The 17,158-nt window shown below is 33.2% G+C and overlaps 1 protein-coding gene across 3 annotated transcripts in view; it reads left to right on the forward strand.

Moving 5' to 3' along the window:
* EEA1 (early endosome antigen 1) overlaps nucleotides 1–17,158 on the forward strand; it is a 127,822-nt gene that overhangs the window by 87,154 nt on the left and 23,510 nt on the right. For all 3 annotated transcript variants that reach the window (XM_014779605.2, XM_004417951.3, XM_087449112.1), the window contains 6 exons: nucleotides 1,181–1,381; nucleotides 2,436–2,549; nucleotides 4,800–4,955; nucleotides 7,383–7,522; nucleotides 14,792–15,122; nucleotides 16,220–16,321. In XM_014779605.2, coding sequence (XP_014635091.1) covers nucleotides 1,181–1,381; nucleotides 2,436–2,549; nucleotides 4,800–4,955; nucleotides 7,383–7,522; nucleotides 14,792–15,122; nucleotides 16,220–16,321 — 1,044 coding nt within the window. The remainder of the gene's footprint in view (nucleotides 1–1,180; nucleotides 1,382–2,435; nucleotides 2,550–4,799; nucleotides 4,956–7,382; nucleotides 7,523–14,791; nucleotides 15,123–16,219; nucleotides 16,322–17,158) is intronic.

Consider the following 17,158-nt stretch of genomic DNA (forward strand, 5'->3'; position numbering starts at 1 on the left):
AAGACAGCAAAATCCAGACCTGTCACAATAAATATCAAAAAATTACTAGACACACAAAGAAGCAGAAAACATGTGAGCTATAAGCAAGAGAAAAATAATTCAATGGAAGAAGACCTTGAGATGAGAGATGATAGATTCATCAGACAAGTACTTTAATACAGCTCTTAAAATATACATATGAATATAAAGGAATAACTGTAACAATGGAAATAGAAGTGGAAATGTTAAAAATGAACCAAATAGAACTTCTAGAGATAAAATAAAAATCTGAAATGAAAATTTCATTAGTTAGGCTTAGTAGATTAAGCAAGTAGAAAACAGTGGCAGTGAACCTTAAGATAAGGTAATTGAAAATGTCCAAAATAAAGCACAGAAAGAAAAAAGACTGGAAAAAAAAATGAACAGTGCCTTAGTGACACTGTCTGTGGGACAGTGTCATGTAATCTAGCATACATATATAATTAGTGAGTGTCACGGAAGGGTAAGGAGGAAGAAAATATTTATAGAAATAATGGCTGAAAAAAAATTAAATTTGATTAAAAATATGAATCCACAAATTCAGGAAACTCGATGAACTCCAAGGTACACCAAAGAAACATCAGATGTATTGGATTTCATCTAAATTAAAAATATATGCTCTTCAAAAGATACCATTACAAAAATAAAAGGCAGGACACAGGCTGGGAGAAAATATTTGCAATACATGTATCTGACAATTCAGAAATATCCCGAATATATAAGGACCTCTTATTATTCAATCAGATCAGTGACTGGGGGTAGAGATGAGTGGAGGGTACTGACTGCAAAGGAGCGTGAGGAAACTTTTTGGGGTAATAGAAATGTTCTCTTGTCGTGATGTGGTGATGGTTAAATGAGTGTGTATATTTATCAGATCGCCTCAAACTGTACAATTAAGTTGGGTGAATTTTATTTCATGTAAATTATAGCTCAATAGAGATGGTTTTAAAAATAATAGGAATCTCTGAATTTGTTATTTCTTATGATTTTGAGAGATTATGTTTATTTATTCTTGGAAAATTGTGAACAATTTTTCTTGAAAAAAATTTGAAATAACCTATCATACAACACTTTAATATTCTTATGGTGCTTAAATTTCAGTTTCTTAGTTCTTGTTATATCATTTGTGACCTTCATAATTAGAGTCTTGCTTGTATGGTAGGTAACTCAGCTCACAGAGAAGCTGAAGAATCAGTCAGAAAGCCATAAACAAGCCCAGGAGAATCTGCATGACCAGGTGCAGGAGCAGAAGGCGCATCTTAGAGCTGCACAAGACCATGTCCTTTCCCTGGAAACCAGTGTCAATGAATTAAATAGTCAATTAAATGAAAGCAAAGAAAAAGTCTCCCAGCTTGACATACAGGTAATATTGAATTATGCAGTTTAATATGAGTTTGTGTGAATAAAGCATCAGTTTGGCCATCAAATGTTTAAGTTGTGTTTCTCTCCCTCTCTCTCTTTCTGCCTTACTTATCAATGGAAAAAAATTGGGAGTAACGGTTAAATAAACATTATATCTACACAGTTTGTTGAGCTTTCCTATTTTGCCTTTTTTTCTCTCTCTTTCTCTCTTCTGGCAGACTGCATCTCCTGAAACCACCGGATCTTTTTGGTTTTCTTTGTTTTCATGAAGTCTTTATTATTGTTTTTGAAGTTCAAAGTAGCTTGATATTATACTATTAGATTTCTATGTTAAATATTTTTTGACTGATTTTTTATTTCACTTTCAAGTTTGATTTCAAAAATATCTTTATATGGTACCATTTTATTTTGTGTTTTAATTTTATATGTGTTTTAACTTTATATGGTACCATTTTATTTTGTGTTTTCAGAGTGTAATATAGAAGACTTTCTCAATGAGTTAGTTAGTCACGGGGTGGGAATTAAGATGTTTCTTTCTCCATTCTCATCATTGGTTTCTTATTCTATAGTATAGTAGAGAAAGTTACAAACATTTCTAAGCCTTGATTTTCTTTATTTTAGGAGAATAATTCCATTGGAAATAAGAAATATAATAATATAACAGCTATACTTATTAGAACTTGGGGAAAGAGGATATGCATTTCTCTCTCTTTAAAATGTAATGATTTGTTAGATGAGTTATATGATAACCCAATATGGGGATATCCACTTTAAGAGAGGGAGAAGTGTTTTGGTGTTATACAGGGACATCTTTTCATCATTTATCCAAACATTATTACGAGTCTTCTGCCCTACTCATTCCTGTTTGGGAGATTATCACATACTAACTATGTATCGAAAACACTGAAAACTATTTTTTAGTGTTTAAATCTTCATGTTTTTTTGCCAAAGGAATTAATGTTTTTTTTAATAATTTAGTGACAAAAGCAATGTATGTTCAAAAGGGGAAATTAAGAACTAAATACAACTTAAATGACTTGTGAATTTTGTTACAGATTAAAGCCAAAACTGAATTATTGCTCTCAGCAGAAGCAGCAAAAACTGCTCAAAGAGCAGATCTTCAAAATCATTTGGACACAGCCCAAAATGCATTACAAGATAAACAGCAGGTAGGAGAACCTGATGCAATTTCATGCCATTACCTAATGTTTTGGTAGATAAATTAACTATAAATATGTATAAAAATGATACTCAGTTTTATATAATGTTGTGATCGACTTGCTTATTCTCATTAATTTCTCCCTGAGTTTAGAACTAGTTGAGTGGTAGATGAAGGAGTCAGATGGAGATAAAAATATCATCTTTGTTTTTGATAAAGCTCAAACTGATGTGCACCTGTGGTTGGGCTTCTTACTATTGTATTTCTCCTGTAGTCTAGACCTTGGTGTGGAGTGAAATATTTACTCCTAATTATTGAATTACTGCCTCATTCCATTGAGTGCCAATGATTGGGAAAAAGGGGCAGACTTCCACATCTGTTTTTAGTAGGTAATCTGGGCCGTGACCCAGATTTACTTACACTTGGAAGCAGGAAAAGAGCACCATGTATTCCATCTCCATAATAAGAGTTACTCCCTTTTCTTGGGGCTGGGAGTAAGTGGGGCTGGAGGGAATACAAAAGTTACTATTCTCAATACTTCTGATAGATAAAGGCTTCCTACTTTAGGGCCAGGGTCAGAATGCTGGTAGATTTTTCTTACTTTTTACCAGGTAGGAATTTTTAAAATTTACTTTTTATTTGAGAAGTAATAGTGGTTGTTGGTCTAATTTTTTTTAACAATATAGTAGTATATCAAGTTAACAAAACAAAACAAAACTGTTTTCTATGTTTACCGTAAACCCTAATCCCATTTTCCTCTTTAGATGGAATGTTTGCTATTAAATTTGGTATGGATCCTTCCAGACTTCCATAAGCATTGAACAAATATATGTGTGTGTGTGTGTGTGTGTGTGTGATCTTTTTCTTTTATGCACATAGAATCAGTATATATGTTGTTCTGCAGCTTGCTTTTTACTTACCTTATCGCTAAACACATCTGGAAAACATTTTCTAAGCACAAGATCAGTGCCAGCAACTATAATGGAAAAAGTATTTATAAGAGTAACCACATAAAATTTTAAAATTTATCTGCCAAAAATATCACTAACAAAATTATAAAGCAAATAGCAAAAGAATAAAACATTTTCTGAAGTGTGTCTGATAAATGGTTACTATCCTTGATATTTAAACCACTTTTACATAGGAAATAAGTGAGCCTACAAAAAAAGTAAATGATCAAAACTATGTTAGCAAATGTTCAAGTTCATTAAGAATCAATTGCAAATTAAGACAATAATGGAATATGTCCTTATTGAAGTAAAATGTGTGTGTGTACGTGTTAATTAACAGCAGAAGGATTGGAGTTGGTACAGAAGAACAAGTCACTTTCATACATTGCTAGTGGTAGTATACATTAGTTCAGCCTTTTGATGCTGGTAATGGGAACTGTTTGGCAATATATTTCAAGAACTTTAGGATTTTGTATATTCTTTAGCTCACTTTTAGTTCTTTATCCCAAGGGAATAATCATAGCTTTAAGGATGCTGTTTGCATCTCTGTTAATAAATGTAGAAAATTTAGGAGCAATTTAAGAATCTAAAATAGGACATTTAGCTAAAAAATGGTCTGTATCAATAAAAGGGAAATTTATGCAGTCAAGTATGTTTTAGAACATAATGTCACAGTTTCATGATGCATTGCTATGTAAAAACAAAGCAGGTTACAATAAAACTATGTAAAGTGAGATCTTGCTTTTATTTTAAAAGTACAAATCGAAAAATAGAATCTAGCGTGCAGAAAAGACTGGAAAGAAAGTTATCAAAACATTAATAGTGATTATCTTTGGGAAGTGAATTTTCTAGTAATTTTTGTTTTGTTCTTTTTGTGCAACTAGATATTTCAAATGAATTGAACAAGTATCATAGATGTAATCACTGTAATCTTTTTTTTAAATGTTATTTTAAAAAATGGTATCTTGAACATTGAAAACATTTAATTATAATTTAAAAGTGTTATTTTATTATTAACCTATTTAATATCCTATTGTATCTTTTGGCTCCTAAAATGACTCTTCCTAGAAAAAGTTACTGACCTGTTATCCATATAAACTTAGTATCTCAGGCTATGTACAACTTCAGTTCAGGTCCTTTATATTGGTGGGTAAATGTAACCTTGGCTATATCATTAGACTCTTCTGTGATCTTATTCTAAGCAGTTTCCTAAATAAATTTAGAGTTTTCCATTTTACTTTGGTCTAACATTTGGGCACTACAATAAAGTAAACCTCACCCAAGTTTTCTTCAATTGTACTTTTCTATAGGAGTTAAATAAGATCACTACTCAGTTGGATCAGGTCACTGCAAAGTTGCAGGATAAGCAGGAACATTGCAGTCAGCTGGAAAGTCATCTTAAAGAATATAAAGAGAAACACCTCTCGTTAGAACAGAAAACTGAAGAATTATCAGGTCAAATTAAGGTTTGTATAAAATAAATTGAATTTAAATTTATTTTCTACTGCTGTAGCAATAGTTTTTCATGTCTTAATTTTGAATTCCATGTTTACTTTTTTCTGTTTTTTGTTTAGGAAGATTGGCCCTGAGCTAACATCCCTTGCCAGTCCTCCTCTTTTTGCTGAGGAAGATTAGCCCCGACTTAACATCTGTGCCAATCTTCCTCTGTTTTGTATGTGGGACACTGCCACAGCATGGCGTGATGAGCAGTGTGCAGATCTGTGCCCAGGATCGGAACCTGTGAACCCTACCCTAGGCCACCGAAGTGGAGCGCGTGAACTTAACCACTATGCCACTGGGCCAGCCCCTTTACTTTTGATTTCTTCATTAAAAGCCATTGGTGGCTTTTACAAATTTCAGTCAACGTATGTACTGGTTCCACTGTAGTTTGTAACTATTTCAAAGAGATAGCCAACCAGGGATCTACTCTATAATTATGAGGAACTTATTTTTTTGTTGCTGTGAAGTCTCTTCTGTTGCCTCATTCCCATCTCCTTACCTCCGTATTCCAATGTAATATTTCAGATATGGTGGACTTCTTCCTTTTTTAAACTTCATGTTTATACCCTTTGGATTATTTATTTATTTTTTTTTTGTGAGGAAGACCAGCCCTGAGCTAACATCCGATGCCAGTCCTCCTCTTTTGCTGAGGAATATTGGCCCTGGGCTAACATCGTGCCCATCTTCCTCTACTTTATATGGGACGCTGCCACAGCATGGCTTGATAAGCGGTGCGTCGGTGTGCGTCTGGGATCCCAACCTGCGAATCCTGGGCCGCCGTAGCGGAGTGCGCACGCTTAACTGCTGCGCCACCAGGCCGGCCCCTGGGTTTTGTTTTTAATTTACTAATAAATTTACACTATGGTAAACTGCTTCTTACTTTAATACAATTTCAAGTGAAAGTGTTGATTTACTAAAGAGATTAAATGACTAGACACATCAGAGAACGATTTGACCTGAGTCCTTTGTCCTTTAAATTGGAACTACTATTAGTTAAACAAAAATTTCTCAAGTTATTATATATACGTATGTAAGTTATACTTTCACAATCAGATGAAGCACTTTTGTACGATTGTAGAATTATGGGATGTGTATATGTATATATGTACATCCATAGCAATATAACATGGAAGAAGAATTACATTTACTATTCTGTTTATGAGTTCTTTTTTCTTTTCTTTATGACCAATGATAACAGTAATGACAAATTATGTAATGGTTGAAAAGAACAGAAAAACCATTTTACTGAGAAGTGTCTAATGAGAATTCTGTTTGGATATCTTTTAAAAATAGTTATTTAGAACCAATAGTGTCTATTGTGATTATCAGATCTTTTAACATTTTGTAATTATTATTTTAGGAAGTATTCCATATGTTTTATGGATATGTATATAGATATATTATAGAATTAATATAGTTACATCTAATATCCAGTATAAGTGTTGAGTAAGAGCCACAGTTACCTAGATTGGTCTATAAAATATTTAGGGTGCAGAATTGTTACATCTATACAAGAAAATGCATTGCTTATACATATTCAAACTATATACTTAATAGTTTGATTTTGTAAATTTGTGAAAATACACATAGTTATATGTATGTGTATGAGATAAAAACTATACTATGAAGAACAACAATCTCTAGACCAAGAGATTAAAGAAGCAAAACTGGGCATTTAGTTGGCTTTATATTTAGTGTCAGTAGGTCTTAATGAGAAGGACAACAGGACACTTCTGTTTTAGTTTTGCCTATCTGTAAGTACATCAGTTTTGTTAACTGTGAATATAAAGGATAGTATATTTTAAGTGGGCCCATGTGTGAACCCTACTTATTTTTTTCATATTTGAATTAATAACTTTTATTCTAGTAATAAATATCAATTTTAAGTTTATTCTCTTATTCAGAATTAATTTTAAAAAGTAAAAATTGGGCCGGCCCCGTGGCTTAGCAGTTAGGTGCGCGCGCTCCGCTGCTGGCAGCCCGGGTTTGGATCCCGGGCTGCACCGACACACTGCTTCTCCGGCCATGCTGAGGCCACGTCCCACATATAGCAACTAGAAGGCTGTGCAACTATGACGTACAACTATCTACTGGGGCTTTGGGGGAAATAAATAAATAAATAAAAATTAAAAAATAAATAAATAAATAAAAAGTAAAAATTTAGTGACTGCCTATTATATTACAAAGCCTGCTGCTAGGTCCTCTGAAAGATTCCCAAGATAAATAGCTCCTTTACTCAGTAATTGCTTCAGAATGTGTTTTTTATTATAACAAATATTTATGGTTATTTTTGTGTGTTATGTCAACACCAATTTGAGTATAAACACAAATGTTATTTAATAATAGATAATTATTGACATTAAAATGGTTGCCATATTATATTTCTTCTATAGAAACTAGAAGCTGATTCTCTTGAAGTTAAAGCAAGCAAGGAGCAAGCTTTGCAGGATCTACAACAGCAGAGACAGCTGAACACAGATTTAGAGCTTAGAGCCACAGAATTGAGTAGACAACTTGAAATGGAGAAAGAAATGTAAGCTAAACTACTTAAGGGAGAGGATTATAAAATAAGTATTAAAATTTCCTTAAGATTTCAATTTTGCTATTATAGTGCTTAAAGATTTATGAAATGTTTCTTTCTGTTGATTTTATAAACTGCTGATGTTAGTGTGAATGAAAAATAAAGCCATCATAATATGGCTAAATTTATCTTCAGTAGAAAGGGCTGAAAATTTGGATCATCTAGTCTCTTTTCAACAGTAATATAGTACTCATTTCTCTGGGTTAAAGCAATTGTTTTGAGTTATTCACCAATTTGAATAAATTAATGTAAAATTAACAAATAGAGAAGTGTTTATATGTATCACCCAAGAGCAGTCAGGCTTTTGCTTTGAGACACTGTATCAAGTAGAGAATGGATGCTTTCTTATAAGGAATGATCTATTTTAGCTTTGTGATACATTTTCACAGATTGTCTGTGTTTATGATCACAAGGGAAATACCAGAATCAGTGTACCTTTTTTTTAATTATTGAAGTAAAAGTTACGCACAATTAAGTGCACAGATCTTACATATACAGTTTGAGTTTTAATAAGCGTAGACTCTGTGTAACCGTGTGCCCACCCTCCCCACTCCTTCGAACAATTTTCGAAGTTTCCTCCTGTGTCCTTCTAGTTAATACTTTACCCTTTTCCCATAGACAACCTCAGTTCTGATTTCAGTCTCCATAGATTAATGTTGTGTGTTTTTGAAATGGAATCATACAGTATGTTCTTTTTTGTGACTGGGTTTTTTTCACTTAATGTACCATTTTTTTAATTCATCCATATAGTTGAATGTATTAGCAGTTCATTTGTTAAAAAATTGAATATTATTCTGCTGAATAAATATACTTCAATTTGTTTAGTCTTTTGTGGATGGATATTTTTGGGTTGTTTCCCAGTTTTTAGCTGTTAGGAATAAAGATGCTGTGAATATTCTTATACAAGCATTTTTGTGAAATTTCAGGGTCATGGTGGGGTGGATGTTTGTCTAGCTATATAAAAAGCTGCCAAAGCTTTTGCCAAAGTGGTTGTACCATTTTATACTCCTACGGGGAATGTTCCAGTTGCGTCATATTCTTGCCAGTTTAGGTGTTGTCAGTCCTTTTAATTTTAGCTGTTTATTGAGTGTGAAATGGTATCTCGTGGTTTTAATTTGCATTTCTCTGAGGCTAAGCACTTTTTCATGTTCTTATTGGCCATTCAGATGTCTTCTCTTGTGAAGTATCTGTTAAATTATTTGCCTATTAAAATTTTTTTTTCTATTGGGTGTTTATTATTAATTTGAAGGAGTTCTTTATATATTTAAAATACTGATGGTTTGCTAGATAGCCAGCCAGCCAGCCAAATAGATTATGAAGGCTTTTTTCCTAGCAGCTTTGCTTTACATTTTTTTGGTGGTATCTTTCAATGAATAGAAATTTTAAATTTTGGTTAAATTTGATTTGTCATTTTTTTCATGTATGTTTAGTGTTTTGTGGCCTTTCTAAGAAGTCTTTGTTTATCCCTGGGGTTTATGAAGAATTGTTTTGTGTTTTCTTCTAGAGATATTATAGTTTTAGTTTTTACGTTTAACTCTAGGATCTACCTTGAACTTGTTTTTGTGTGAAGTGTGAGGTAGGGGTCCAGGATCACCTTTTTTCCCCATACATCATTAAGTTGTTCTAGTACCATTTGTTGATAAAACTTTTTTTCTCCCATTGAGTGGTCTTGGTACTTTTGTCAAAAGCAGTTTACCTAATATATGTAGGTCTATTGGTGGGCTGTATGTTGTTCCATTGATCTGTGTGTCTATATGGTATTCTGACACCAGTACCATTCTATTTTGATTTTTGTAGCTTTGTGGTAGGTCTTGATATCAGGTTGTATCAGTCATCTAACTTAATTCTTCTTTTTCAAGATTGTCTTGAGTCTTCTAAGTTCATTGCTTTTCCATGTAAATTTTAGTATTGACTTGTCATTTCTACAAAATAAAATTATTGGGTTTTGATTGGAATTGCAGTACACCTCTAGATCAATTTGGGGGGAATTAACATTTTAACAATAGTAAGTCTTCTAATCCATGAACATGATGTATCTCTTCATCTATTTAGGTCTTCTTTAATTTCTCTGAGCAACATTTTGTTTTTTTTTAAATAAAGATCTTGTACATCTTTTGTTAAATTTATTCCTAAATATTTTATGTTTTTTAATGCTATTGTAAATGGAATTTTTTAAAATTTAATCTTATGATTGCTTGTGGCTAGTATAAAAATACAATTGAGTTTTATATATTGACTTTCTATCCTTTAACCTTATTAAATTTACTTGTTTGTTTTAATAGTTGTTTTGTAGAGTCTTTAGAATTTTATAAGTAGATAATCAATCATGTTATCCGAATAGCAACAGTTTTATGTCTTTTTTTCCCCAATCTAGAGGGCTTTTATGTCTTTTTCTTAACTTATTGCTGGCTGACACCTCCAGTAAAATTTTGAATGTAAATAGTAATAGTGGATATCCTTGCACTGTTTCCAGTCTTAAGCAGGAAATATTAAATATTTCATCATTACTTTTGTGGTTAGCTGTAGGTTTTTCCTAGAATCCTTTATCAGATTGAGGACATTCCCTTCTATGCTAGTTTTGTTTAAAAAAATTTTTTTAATCAACTTTTTCTGCATCTATTGATATGATCATATGGTTTTTCTCTTTTATTCTGTTAATATGGTGAATTACGTTGTTTTTTTTTTATTAAACCAACGTTGCTTTCCTGGGATAAATCCCACTTGATCATCCTGTATTATTCTTTTTATATATTGCTGTATTTGAGTTGATAATACTTTGTTTAGAATTTTCCATGTATTCATGAGGGCAGTGGGTCTGTAATTTTCTTTTAATATCATTGTCAAGGTTTTGGAATCATAGTTATGTTGGTCTTAAACAAGAATTGACAATATTCCCTCCTCTTCTACTTTCTGAAAGAGTTTATATGAGATAGATATTATTTGTTTCTTAAATGTTTGATTGAATTCACCAGTGAACCAACTAGCTTGAAGTTCTCTCTCTGGGTTGCTTCTTAATTTGGAGTTCAATTTATTTAATAGTTACAGAGCTATTCTTTTTTCTTTTTTTGTGAGGAAGATCAGCCCTGTGCTAACATCCGTACCAATCCTTCTCTTTTTGCCGAGGAAGACTGGCCCTGAGCTAACATCCATGCCCATCTTCCTCCACTTTATGTGGGACGTTGCCACAGCATGGCCTGACAAGCAGTGCGTCAGTGCGTGCCCGGGATCCGAACCTGGGCCGCCAGCAGCAGAGTGCGCACACTTAACCGCTATGCCATGGGGCCGGCCCCTACAGAGCTATTCTTATTTTCTAATATTTTTCTTGAGTTAGGTTTGGTAATTTGTGTCAAGGAATTTGTGCATTTCCTCTAAACTTCAAACTTATTAGTATAATGTTCATAATATTATTATACTTTCAAGGTCTGTAGAATCAGTAGTGATGTCTCATTATTCTTTTTTTTTTTGGTGAGGAAGATTGGCCCTGAGCTAACATCCGTTGCCAATCATCCTCTTGTTTGTTGAGGAAGAATAGCCCTGAGCTAACATCTGTGCCCATCTTCCTCCATTTTTTGTATGTGGGACGCCACCACAGCATGGCTTGATGAGCAGTGTGTAGGTCTGTGCCTGAAATTCGACCCTGCAAACCCTGGAGCACTGAAGCAGAACATGCAAACTTAACCACTACGCCACTGGGCTGGTCCTCATTATTCTTAATAGTGGTAATGTGTGTTCTTTTTTTCTTGATCAATCTAATTAGAGATTTATCGATTTTATAAAAAACTTTTGCTTTTCTTTGTCAATTTTCTATGTCATTTATTTCTCTTTTTATCTTTAGTATTTTCTTCCTTAGACTTTGGGCTTAGTTTGCTCTTCTTTTTATAGCTTCTTAATGTGAAAGCTTCCTTGTGGCTGTTCATCTTTTGTAGTATCTGTTTCTTTTTCTCATTTCCTCACCTTCTTTGCATTTTGTCAATACTAGATGCCAGATTTCTACAGCAAATGGTAATTAAATGTCTTAGTCTAATAAAATCAGTATAGTATGATAGTTTTTAAGTAGATGGAATAAATTATCTTGAGGAAGATTACCCTTTTATTCATTTGCACTAAGTGCCCAATAGGCTCATGACAGCCCTGAGTATAAGGGTGGATTAGTTTAGAAGATATCAGGATCTAAAAGGTTATTTGCTATATGAAATTTTAAATGTCTTTGGTGGCAGAGGGGCCATGTGCCTCCAGACACATCCTGTATAGCCATAAAAGTGCTGAATTGGGGCATCTTTCTTTCATCCCAAGGTAGAGTTAGTCTCTGGCCAAGCATGTCCTTGATGTTGATGCTTGGATTGGGTCTTGCCATGAGATCTTCAGTGGACACATAACTCACCAGAATTTTGATGGATAAAAGTCAGTTCCACTCCATTCATCTGGATGTCTTTGTAGGAGGGCTTGTGACCAGTCACATTTTGTTAGATTTTGTCTTTAAATGCCTAATATGTCACTCTGACTGAGCTGACAGACTTGATCTGTGTCAAGGGGATGTGGCTTCTTGACTTTTAGTAGTAAAGATGGAGGCTGAGAGCCTGGGAAAGGTACCCTTCAGGGACATGAAATAAAACCCATCAGAGTTGATGGTAATTAAGTTGTTTCACACCTTCATGGTTTCATCCTTGTTTTGGGAGTGATGATAAAAAATTTCTTGTTCTCACATCTAGTAAATTGGGTCTGGATACTTTGAATTTAAGGGTATAGACGTGCATTTTGTGCCTCAAATGACATTCCTCTTCACTGTTAATGTTAGAGTTTCCAGTGCCTGGGTATGTAGGGAGCACCTCTGATCCTTTATATCACCCACTGAGTGGTTTGTCACCTCTGAAACCCAGTCATCAGTCCATGAAGATCATCTCTGAGTTGGTTCTTGTTTTCTTTCCCAAGGCCCCTATTTCTTTTTTTTTTTTTTTTCTTTTTTTTCTTAAAGATTTTATTTATTTATTTTTCCCCCAAAGCCCCAGTACATAGTTGTCTGTCATAGCTGCACATCCTTCTAGTTGCTGCATGTGGGACGCGGCCTCAGCATGGCTGGAGGAGTGGTGCCTCGGTGCGCACCCGGGATCCGAACCCGGGCCGCCGGCAGCGGAGCGCACGCACTTAACCGCTAAGCCACGGGGCCGGCCCCCAAGGCCCCTATTTCTAATGAGCTCAATGGAAACGGGCCCATTTCCATTCTGTGTTATAAGTTCATGGTTCAGAACTCACTCAGAGGCTTCTACATCATATTGGGGTAGGAAAACCTTTTAATACTAAGATTTTTTTTTTTGCTTATATATTTTATGCAAACATTTCTTATGTGGGGTCTTGCATTTGGAGAGTACTATCTAGAAAGGAGGGCTGGGTAAACACATCTGGGTTTTGACTAAACCTCACCCCTGATCCTAGGACTTAGCCCAAATGATAGGGTACAGGGCTCTCCTTTTTCAAGGCCCACCTACATCTGTGCATCCAACTCTTTCCTTCTAGTTCCCATCTTACAATGTATTTTCATTACTGTGCAGTTTAATGTATTTTCTAATATCCTTTGTGATTTCTTCTTTTATGCATGGGTTATTCAGAAGCATGTCGTTTACTTTCCAGATATTTGGGGCTCTTCTAGATATCTTACTGTTACTGATTTCTAATTTAATTCCATTGTGATCAGAGAACATACTCAAATTCAGACTTTTGAAACTGTCTTATTTATGATCCAGTGCATGTTTCATCTTGGTTAATTTTCCATGTGCACATTTGTGTACTCTGTGTTGTTGGGTAAAGTGTTCTATAAATATCAATTAGGTCAAGGTAGTTGATAATGTTGTTCTAATCTTCTGTATCCTTGCTGATTTTTTTCTCTGGTTGCTCCATCAGTGTCTGAGAAAGGGGTGTTAAGGTTTCCAACTGTGATTGTGGATTTATTTATTCCTTCTTTTAGTAACTTTTTTTAAATAAAATTTTACAGTAACTATGCAGTCCTTTATTTCTGTTTTCCCTTCCTTAATTCACATAATCTTATGATTTTATAATAATTATTTATGGGAAAGTTAAGTAGCATAGTAAAAAATATATCAAGTCCTAAATTTAGGGTTGCTTGACAGGGATTTTAACTATATTAAAATAATAAAGTAATATTAGTGTAATTACTTTTCTATTTAGACCTTTAAAAATCAGGGAGATACAGTATCCTATGCATGTACTTAACTTCATCTTTTCCAGCTACTTTTTAGAAAATAAAAATAAGTTTCTGGGACTAAAAGTTGGAAAATTTAAAGGTATAAATACAGTTCTGGTGTTGTATTAATACCCAACTTCAAATATGTGGCTAGAATATCTTTTAACAGACTCTTTTTAACATATTGTTGAATTTATACTGATTATAATGTACATTGGAAATAGTATGCATTCTAGAAATAATACTTTGCGTCTGGTTTCATTTTCACTTTAAAAACATGCTTGATCTTTAGTGTGTGTTTTTCTTTTGGTATATAATATGCATAATTTCATTCCTTTTATGAAAACAATAAAGGTCTTTAGTTTAACTTTTCTAAAGCTATATCTTCTTTTCCTCATTCTTGTAGCTTATTCATTCAGGTGTAGAAAACTTAGGTTAAGGGACAAATGATTACAAATCTCTTATATAATCTGTGAGGCTCTAGGATTAAAGTAAATCTTTTGTCTTTCCTCTGTGTTTGAAATGAAATATTTCTTTTAATTTTTGCTTCATTTTTTCTGGGTTAGCCTTAAGTGTTTTGAAGTTTAAGATCTCTCAGACACATAATGTGTTTTATGTTTTCAAGGAAAGAGGCAAATTCCTCTGTATGCTTGGGGGCTAACACAATGAATAGGTTCTTTAGGGTACATGGAAAAACTTTTCTGGCTGTTGTAGACTAGAGGGTTTGCTGTATGCACAGTTTTCTTTGGGGATCCATTGTGGTGGACAAGACTGGATTAAGTCAGGAGGCTTAGGTGGTTTTGGCTTTACTACTAACTTATTTGACTTGAGGAGAATCATGTTCGTCTGTAAAATGATCAGATCAGATGTTCAAAGGCATTTTTGGTTGTGTGGTTTTATGACATTAAATTACTATTTTTACTTCTGAACTATACAAGAAAGTTTTAAAACAATAATAATTTACTTATTAATTTTGAATGGTAAATTATACATTATTTTTAAAAAATTGTTTCTTAAATATTTAGACTATCCAGTACAAAGTTGGAGCTACAAAAAAAATCTGAAGCTTTTGAAAATATTAAGCAAATGCTTACCAAGCAAGAGGAAGAAAAAATAATCCTTACACAAAAAATTGAAAATTTAAGTCAAGATGCAAAGCTGCAGCACAAGGAATTAAATAACAAAATTCAAACAGCAGTAAACGAACTACACAAAGTGAAGATGGAGAAAGAAACTTTAATGACAGAGCTTTCTGTAGCAAAAGAAGAATTATCAAAAGTTTCTGATTCTTTGAAGAACTCCAAAAGTGAATTTGAAAAGGAAAATCAGAAAGGAAAAGCTGCTATATTAGATTTGGTTAGTTGTTTACATTTACTTTCTTAAGTAGAAGTGATTTTTATTTAAAATGTACTGATTTTTCTGCTTAATTCACTGTTGACTTTTCATCCTACATTGAAATGATTTTAAGCAGTTTTTATGAAGAAAGGAATTGGGATTGCTTAACCTGAAAAAAAGATATTGTTATCTGTCTGTGTAATTTTCCAAAGGGCCAGGAAATTTTCAGTTAAATATACAGTCGTTCTGTATTGTTGGTAGGATGCTAGATTTGTGAGAGACTACAGCATGTCTGTGCTCAGGGACAGAGAATAAATAATAGCTACTAGTTGAAATGTAATTCACTTGTCTGAAAAAAGAGAAAAAGACCGGAAAGATCTTGATGATTCTTTTAATTCTTGCACTGTATGAATTTTCTAATTTTTTATTGAATATTCTAAAATTCTGGATAATACCACGCCTTAGAGATACCATAGAACATATTTAAACTATAGAGAAGAAAAGGCCTCATAGTCTCAGGAAATACTTAAAGGGGCTTGTATTCCCAGAAAGTTTTTAACCCAGAATAACACAGAGTAAACAGCAAAAGTAAAATTGTTTGTTCTCAATATGAATGATGGTGAAAGTGTTTAGCAGCATAAAAGACATGATATTAGTATGTTATCTTTATGTTCCTTTCTGTTTGGAGAAAACATCTTCTCTCTGTATACCTTTCCTCTTAAGTTATATGTGATTATTTTTGATTTTTATTGTTTTAATAGTTTCTTTTTTAAAATTTCCTGGCTTCCATTTTCTGAATCCCATTATTCTACTTTTAAAATAGCATAAGTTAATTAATTATAATTAATTCTGTGACATAAATATGTGGTTTTCAAAGTGTTCTAAAATATTGTCAAAATATTATCTAACGTATTTATTATGATGTTGGTTGATGATAGAGACTTGGCCTTTTCCTGTCCCTCCCTCTTTACTGTTATAATATTTGCCTGTTTTTATAATTGAAATCTTAAACCATAATGATTCTAGTTTATTTCCTTGTATGGATCTTACTAAGCTTATAAACCAAACTTAAACTTACTACAAATATTTTCTGCATAATGTAGTTTCCATTTTTTTAGGAAAAAACTTGCAAAGAATTAAAACATCAACTTCAAGTACAGACAGAAAGCACACTTAAGGAACAGAATGAACTGAAAAAGTCACTTGAAAAAGAGAAGGAGGTAAGATTTTCTTTTTTGTAACATAAAATATATAAAGCATAATAAGTCTTTATATTTTCAAACTGATACTTAAGTTAGAGGAAGGTTTATGTCTCTGAAATGTAATGGATCATATATACATAGTTTAAAATTGTCGTTTGTGTTCTACCTACTACTAAAAAGCTTTATGCTAGTTTATAATAAAAGGCCCTAAATAAAGGATTATAATTAATAAAGGTGGAAAATTGAGTCAACTAACTGTACAGTTATAATTAATCATCTAAGTTAAGGAACATTATTATGGTTGAAAAAATCTTGATAGGCTTTCCATAGAAATGACATTTTAAGGGCTCTTTATTTCATGGACATTTGTATTAATGATATATTTGATAACGGTTGTGTAACAATCAAGAGATTTTTCCATGGTTAATGCTTCTGTTACTCTTCATAAAAAACAAACAAGCAAATGAGAAATAAATGGTTATAATATTTGGTTGTTTTTCTTGGAAAACATACCCCTAGCAGCTAGAGTCCAGGCATGTAGCTTTCTAGAGATCTGGTTTGACAAAACAGCATAACCTGATCCTGACAAGTCTTTAATGTGATTGTATTCTGATTGTTGATTGAAAGACGACACCTGTGCTTTAGATGCCAGCCATGTAAGTGACAAAATTATGGTGGCTTAGTGCCCAAGCTCTGAATCCAGATTGTCCAGATTTATATCCTGGCTCTGCCATTTATTAGCTATGCTGTCTTGCCTTGTCTTAGGCAGATTACTTAATATCTCTTTACTTCAGTTTCCTCAGCAGTAAAATGGGGCTAGTAATAGACTCTATGTCATAGGATTATTGAGAGAAA

This window comes from Ceratotherium simum, chromosome 25 (assembly GCF_057802395.1).
Source record: "Ceratotherium simum simum isolate JZ-2026a chromosome 25, ASM5780239v1, whole genome shotgun sequence".
NCBI lineage: Eukaryota > Metazoa > Chordata > Mammalia > Perissodactyla > Rhinocerotidae > Ceratotherium > Ceratotherium simum.